The sequence below is a fragment of the Oryzias melastigma genome, linkage group LG6 (assembly GCF_002922805.2).
Source record: "Oryzias melastigma strain HK-1 linkage group LG6, ASM292280v2, whole genome shotgun sequence".
Classification (NCBI taxonomy): domain Eukaryota; kingdom Metazoa; phylum Chordata; class Actinopteri; order Beloniformes; family Adrianichthyidae; genus Oryzias; species Oryzias melastigma.
Window position 1 is genome coordinate 27882275 of NC_050517.1, and position 8293 is coordinate 27890567.

Here is an 8293-nt window from a genome sequence, read left to right on the forward strand (position 1 = left end):
AATTTTGGAAGGAAATATATTTTTTGTTTTAATACGATTTCTGTAGGAGGACAAACATGACACAAACATCCTTTACGTTTTCCAGTTGCTGTGAGACGAGTGTAGGTGCTTCCACGCCGGCTGAGTCAGCGCACAATCAAGCCACACACTCAATGAAAAGTCAATGCAAACGCGCGCATACCAGAATTCCTGCCCATGCGTCTGGAGAGCACGTTGCTACGCAGGTTTTTAAGTCGGGTCGCGAGCTCCACGTATAAATCGGCACGCATTGAGCGCGCTGAATCTTCAATCCGGTACAAGATTTCCACGCACAGTCGCAGCAGCTCAGAGCTGCGACCAATCAAGGAGCCGGATTTGGGAGCTGCTTGTGGGCGGAGTCTGCTTCAAAGCACAGAAGTGCCAAACGTGATCACGAAGGAGAAATGAATCATTACGGTTTGTGTCCGGTCAGGTTAATATGACACCAAGATGAGATGAGCGCTAATGAACAGTAGAAGAAGAATAGAAGAAGAATCTCCTATCCGCCACTGCGTGCGTGACCGCGCCGCTCCGGCGTGGATATCACCTGCTGAGCGCGTCCGATGTGCAGGTCTCACACACCGGCCGCGTGCGGTGCGTGGCGGGGAGGAGATTCTCCTTCTATTGTATTTTTACTGTTCATTAGCGCTCATCTGCATCTACAACAGGGAGAACCGAAAGTAAAAGTGTTGAAAATCCCCCAAATCTTTCTGAAGACTTTTGTTTTCAAAACTCTGTCCTTTTAAATGTCTGACTATAAAACTCATGCGCGCTCCAGACTTGGAGGCAAGGAATTTAAGTGTGCACGCATTTATATTGACTCTTCATTGAAAGTGTGCGCTTCATTGACGCGGCCAGTGTGGAAGCACCTTAAAGGTGCACGTTACATTTTTGTGTTTTTTTTTCAAATCCTTGAAATAAAATAACATCAAAAATCTTATTTCTTTATTGCATCTCTTTAATTTCATCAAAGCAATGAAACAAACTGTAATTCATTCATATTGTAGTGATGGTCTCAGACACGCTGGGCTTATATAATGAGGCTATTCAGCTTTTGTCAGATAATTTGACACTGTAATGTCTCACCAACTTGTCATGAAACCAAAAATGAAGCTTATATGACACGAGGACACGCAGCACACGCAGCAGGAGAAATAATCGTTTATTCGACACATTCTCCATGTGTTACTTACAATGCAAGACTTTTATGAGGCGTTTCAATATTTGCGGCTCCAGACACATTTGTTTTTTATTGTATTAGTCCAAAGTGGCTCTTTCAACACTTTGGGTTGCCGACCCCTGTACTAGTTAATAGATAACAGTCATTCGTAGCTGACAGTCGCATCGTGTTTAATACAGCATACATTTCATACATTTGAATCTCTTACCCTCTCAAAGTCTTTCAAAGGATTGTCTAAACTCAGGTACAGAAGGTTCCCTAGCATGGGCAGGACAGGGGGTCCTGGTGGGAAGTTCTTAGGCCTCCGGGGTCTCAGTTGGAGGAATAAGATACAGATACAGAGCCACAGCAGGATCAACGAGACGAACATGGTTGTGAATTTGACTGAACTGGTGGGATTTGTGGTTGAGCTGCAGTTAAGAGGGTGGTTCAGTTCAGTGATAAGCCTCCTGTCAACCACTGCCCCCCTGTGTCTGTGCATGGTTGCCTGCAGGCTGACTGTGTTTTCTGGGACGTTTTGACATGGATCATGTTTTTACGTTTGTAATTGGGTTGTGTGTCTTTCCCTCTCAGACGATTTGATGCATATCTCGATACATGGTCCACGAATTCATTCATTAAGGATTCACCTAACTTTTTGGCAATATGATACAGTCCGATTCTTTTACCAAAAACATTAAAATCTAGATCTTTCTTATTCATATAGCAGTTAAAGCTATAAATAGTAACGAATGGCATTTGACAGGGAAATGTTTTCAGATATTGACATGGAAGAAGCAAGTTTATGATTGGATGTCTCTTTGTTTGCATTGGTAGAAAAAAAAACAGGAAGAGGAACTTCAGTTTGCCAGAAATCGATGACTGATTTTAGATCTTTTCCGATAAAAACTTGTTTGTATCTGTGGTTTTCAAACAATACTACAGTTGCTCGATCAATTTTCAATACATATCTTTTTTTTTTTTACATCCCTAACCGATACTGCTGTTTCTCCCACTTTCCAATCAATTTTTCAATCCCTAATATTTTTTACATTCCTAGTTTGTAACCATCTGCTAAAAAAGGAGTTTTAAATGTCTTAAGAGTTTTTTACACTTTTTTACATTTTTAATATTTCTATCGAAGTAATACTAGAACAACTTTATAATGGATTTTATTACCCATTTAGTTTTTTTGTTAGAGATTGTGTCATATAGGATACTAGTAGTGAAACTTGTTCACATATAACAGGTCAGGACAAGTAGTAATCTGTCGAAAACTATTTATATTTTATGAAAAACAAACAAGCAGTACATTTTTGTCAAGTTTTAGTCATACTAGAGAGGGAACCACAGGAAAGTTGTTTCAAAATGGTTAACTCACAATTATTGTGTGCAAAACCACATATAGAAATACTATGTAGAATGTTTAAAAATGCTTATGACATTTCAACAATGTGTGTAGAAAACATAAACATGTGTTGCCATGAAAACAGCTTCAGCTTTTTTTATTTTAGGAAAGATACCCTACAAAGTGAATAAACAATTATAAAAAGAAGACAACTTTTTTATTGCATCAACAAACTCAAGTAAACTATAATTCCAAAGAGAAATACACAACAGCATTATTTTTTGAATATCTGAATGTCAGCAGTAGTTATTTAAACTATTGGCTTTTTTTGGAAAAAAAATCCTTCTGTAAGCTGCTCCCCCAAAGTGAAAAATAAAACAAAATAAGAGTAGGTGTCGAAAGACAAATAGCTGCACATACTTCTGTTGAGTCATAGGTAATAAATGACAAGCTTAAAAATATTTTACTGGAGAGTATGTATGCTAATATTTTTAGTTTTAGAATATTTGTATTCATCTCTTTGTGTGCTGAAAAAAGGTAAAATTAGAGTGACAATTAAAATGTTCTTTATTTATAAACAAAATTATTTAAAGAAGTAAAAAATTAACTGATCACACATGGATTAAAAACATTATAACTTGTTTGTAAGAGTTGGAAGTAGCAATAAAGTGTAGTATTTTCTGGTCAACATGCTCATTGGTTTGACCTCAGCTGGACTTTCATACGATAAGGTTTTGGAGTCAAAGTGAGCCCAAAGATTTGAGTGAAGTCGGGTTCTCCTGCATCCTCAGGCCAGATGAACTTGAACTTCCTCAGCAGAGTCACCATGGTGATGAAGAGCTCCATACGAGCCAGACCTTCCCCTAAACACACCCGGGGACCTGACACACAAAAACACCACAGAGTTCTTTACAAATGACTCCACACACAATTTTTATGAATACGTTAGCGATAGCTCTCTTTTCACACACTCTCTCACATGCCCAACCTAACATTACTGGTGCAACAAAAATGACGAGCAATATCGGAGCACTCCAGCCGTACAGTTTTGAGCCGGATTCCAGCTCGGAGGAGGATCTATGGATCTATTTGCCTGCAGGTGAATGCATCAGAATGGAGCGGAGTATGGAGCTTGGTCCCCCCACCATATTACCCACATAACAAATACAATCTTTTTTACAGGGATTTTTATTTGCTACCATTTCTCAACAAGTTCAATAAAAACATATGCAGAAATGCAATTTTAGGCATAATTTTCTTAATATATGTCCATCATCAGAAAAATGAACGTGCTAAAATCACCAGCAACACAGTTTTCATTGGAGTGGATCTTTCATTTCTTCAATCGAAGTCTATATATTTTTCAGACTACTCAATAATCAATTTATTTTGTTTTCAGTCTAGAGTTAGAAAACTACGATGACTATCACCAAAAGTCCTTTTGACAGACACATACCTGCTGAGAAGGGCATGAATGCCTCTGGTTTAACAAACTCTCCCTTCTCGTCGAGAAAGTTTTCAGGATTGAATTCATGAGGGAACTTCCACTGCCCCTCCTCCATCAGCACTGACCTCATGTTTTGGATGACCATGGTGCCCTGAAGATAATCCAAAAGAACAAAGACGAGACACTAACTCTTCACTTCACTCATTCTTCTGTAAAAAAAAAAAAAAAGAAAGAAATCGGACAGTTTCTTACCTTTGGGATAGAATATCCCATCAGCTCTGTATCTTTCATTGTGGCGTGGAAGACGCTAAGAGGAACGATGTTGGCAAATCTCTGGATTTCATGGATCACAGCCTTCATGAAGAAAAAAAACGTACACTTAAACTTACATTGACCGGGAGCAGTGTAGGTCTTTAGAAGCTTAAGAGCTCAGCCCATTCCTAAAAACCTCACAGATTCAGCAAACTTGACAATAAATAGAATGAATGACAGTGTTGGAATTCTAGAGAAGATATTTTTAGAACCTTTGAAAATTAATAATGACTATTTTTGTGAAGCAAGATGTGCTTTATGAATTTTACCTTTGGTCTCTTGACATTTTTATAGATGAAGGGAGTTGAATTAAGCTGTGACCTTCATCTACGTCTTTAAATGGTTAATGACTGGATCTGTGATGGAAATGAGCACTTTCAGACCTGAGCTCTTAATTATCTGCTGTAAAAAAGAATTGTTTTTCTGATTTGGTTTGATTCATGTATATGCAAGTTAGATCTCTATAGAGCTTGAGGATTATAAAATCCTGTAAGACTTTTATCCTTGAACAAGGTAAGGAAACAATGGCTATTATGGAAACTATGGAAACAAGAGCCAACTGAAGTGGTTTGGTCAACTGGTCAGAATGCCTCTTAGACCCCAACTAAGTGAGTACTTCTAGGCATGTCTAAACATAAGAAAGGTGTACGGGGGATCCAAACCAAGTGGCCTGGGATGATCTCAGTCCTTTTTGACAAAGACTAGGAGGTCTGGATTTCTTTGCTGATACTGCCCACTACCCAAAAATAGATAATCAAAGGAAGAAAGCAATAGTTGATGTGCGAAATAATAGATAAAAGGACAATTAAATGGTAAAATCTGTATGGATTATTAGCACCTGCATGTAAGGCATGTTGTTTCTGTCCTCAAAGCTGACCCGATCCTTGCCCTCCAGCACCAGATCTATCTCTTGCTGACTTCTTTCTTCAGAATCAAATGACATTGGATGTGTTGGAACAAACTTGATAAATACCAAAATAACTACACCTTGAGTTCCATTGGTTCTTAAGCTATACCTTGTATATGTGGATGTCCCATTAGGTAAAGGAAACCTGTCAGCAAAGTGTTGGAAATGGAGTCCGTTCCAGCAAAATAAAGATCCAAAGAGTAACCAGCCAGTCGATCTTCAGAAAAGGACATATCCGCATTTTTCTATAAACAGCAACAGAAACCAGTGAAATGCAATGCTTCAAAAGTAAGTAGTGCATCAGTTATTATCAAAGGAAACCTAAAACCAATGCTAAACACAAGTAACAAATTTCTGTTAATATATAATATAATTAATATATTTAAACAATTCAGCTGACTTAAATTCAAACCATATTTACGCAAACCTTCTCTAACTCATCCAGATAGCAGTCAACAAAGTCTCTTGGCTCTCCACTGACTTTGGTTTCCTTGTGTTTTTTCATGATATCAAGAGCGATCTGTTTACAGGTCTGAAAGTAAAACACACACAAAGACAAAAACAGAAGATTTAATTTCATTATTAGCATCTTCTAACTTTCTCTCAGGCAGCATCTTAATTTGGGCAATTCAGCTGAATCTGAATTGCATTTGTTTTACTTGATTTGTTCTGCGGTCTGTCTACAACAAACCATAATTGTTTTTAAAGAAATGATCTACTGAGTTTCTGAAGTGCAGGGTAATATGGCTATGTTTGATTACAAAATACATTCTTTTAGACCTGAACTTTATGCTAAAATTTAGAGCCTTAGAGCTTAAGTGGCTTATCCAAAAGCACCCAGTGGTCATTGTATCACTCACGTCATGTATCAGAATTTGTCAAAACCTAATGGTGCAGAACTTGGAGTTGTTGACTTGGATCCCAGCAGCTACTGACTGACGATTTTGGCAGTTTAATAGTGATTCAGAGGACACAGAGAATCACCTCTTAACCTGTACAAGGTGTTGCAATGTATTTCCCTACATTAGATCCATTGTACAATTGTTGTCTTGAGTTCCATTTATTTTTTGTTAACAGGGTTCGGACTGTGTTATATTGTTGGAGATTTCACATATAAAAGGATGTTCACTTCCTGTACGAAGACACTATAAGCTAGTCCTTGAATTGCCCACTGGTCACCACTTAGTCTGCAGGACTTGAACTATGCATGTAGACCTCCAGTCATCCACGCTTTTGGATAAATCTTGCTATTGAATGTGTACATCATTGCACAGAAGTTTGGGACGGTAGTTTTTTATGGCCAAATATGGTTGAAGGTTCCCCTTAAAGTACGGATACGTAGAGTGAAATTCTGACTACAGAGCTACCATTAATCTGCTTTTCCAAAAAGGTCAAAGTACTGCACTGGAAAGTTCAGATTTCAGATAACCTTGAGATTAAAATTGTGTTTCTGACACCTGTTGAAAACACTCAAATGTGATGGATGTTTGCCTGGATTGAGTTAATGAATTTAGCATTACCTCGTAATTCTTAAAGGCCTTCCTGAATGGCAGTGGCAGGTTTCGAACCATGGGAAGAGAATCATAAATCTGCAAAAACAAAAAAGTAACATCTTCAGCTGTCCACATTTATAGATTCTGCTTCCTAAAATCTCTAACACTGTTCTGAACAGAAGACAGTGGTGAGGGTGTCATGATTAGTTATAGAGACTTCAAAAATGATTTAAACCGGCATTGCTTCTCAAAGCCAGTAATGACCATGGCCTGTGGTTTTCATAGAGAAAAAAAATATTGAAAAAAAAAATGTTTGCAGGAGACATTAAAGTTTATGACGTTAAATTGATCTTTTTCAGTCTCTCTAAAACACCCTGTGACTTACCATTGCCCACGGCCCGTTGGTCATCTTGGCATTGTCAGTAAAGCATTTAATAATCACTTTGATCATCTCGTCGTTGTACTCAAAACGTTTTCCATACAGAACCTGGCAGATGATGTTAGAGGCTGCGTTATGAAACATGATCTGAGGATTCAGGGTTGTTCCTGCAAAATATTATGGCACAAATTGAAGCATAAAACATCTGACACAAATGGTAAAAGCAAGCAGTGACGAACCAATGCTGTTTTCCAGAGTCTTTACTGTGTGTTGAATCTCTTCATGAATCCGCTCCTCCATTGACTTCTTCCCCAGACCGAAGTTCCTCAGTGTCATCAGTGCAAAGCGACGATGTTCTCTCCAAGCAGTACCATAGTTTTCCATGACCACTCCTGTTTGTACGAGGAAAGAGAAAAAGATTGAGTTAATAAATAAAAAATGTATATTTGTTTTATCTTTATAGTTTTAGTAAAGATTAAAATAGTCAGACATTGGTTCACTTTGCAAATATACCTTATCAGAAGGAAAATAAAATTTCTCTAAAACTAATAAAAATATTTAGGCTTAATTAATCTTATTACTAAGAACAAAAAAAAACAATTGTTTAAAGAGGAATTGCTTTGACACCAATCAACATCACTGTAAGATAATATTAGGAGTTTATACCTAAAATGTTGTGTAAGAAAACCATTTGTGTAACATTTAACTTCCTTAATCTTGTGGTTTTGTAGTTTCCATTGTCATCTTTAGAAAGGACGAAGTAATGGATGTCTCTGACTGGTAATACTTCCCTATTTTAAAGCGTTTGGAAAAGTGATGAAAAGGATCATTCATCTACTAATAGAGGACCGAGATTGGAGCCCTGTGGTACCCCAGGGTTGTATCTTAGGATGAAACCTTGTGTCTATTCCTGTTACCAACATTCTGTTTAGTATGTATTTTTGAATTAAATTAAATAATTTCCTAAACCCTTAAACATAAAAAAGACAGTTTTAGAAGTGTAAAAATAGTTTTGAAACAAGAAGCAAAAAGCTAGGAAGTGATTAAAAACCATGAATTAAAATGTACTGAATGATTTACTGAAGGGTTTGTTGCTATTAGTAACTTAAACCTCCTGTGAACACGAGGAAAAGAGAAACGGCAAAAAAAACCAAACAACTTTGTTTTGAAAGCTGCTGAGCATGAAACACTGGTTACGCCTTAGTTACTGTACAGTATGTCCAATGTTTG

General features: G+C 37.4%; 1 protein-coding gene across 1 annotated transcript; it reads right to left on the reverse strand.

Annotated features, from left to right (window-relative positions):
- Positions 1–3218: 3218 nt before the first annotated feature.
- Positions 3219–7455, reverse strand: LOC112152621 (cytochrome P450 2F2; the record flags this gene model as incomplete). The annotated part of the gene is given in 9 exon segments (XM_024282307.2): positions 3219–3406; positions 3982–4123; positions 4225–4326; positions 5123–5208; positions 5301–5436; positions 5619–5723; positions 6712–6780; positions 7070–7230; positions 7303–7455. Coding segments are annotated over 9 exon segments (1142 nt in total), but the record flags the coding sequence as incomplete, so codon positions are not given.
- Positions 7456–8293: the final 838 nt, after the last annotated feature.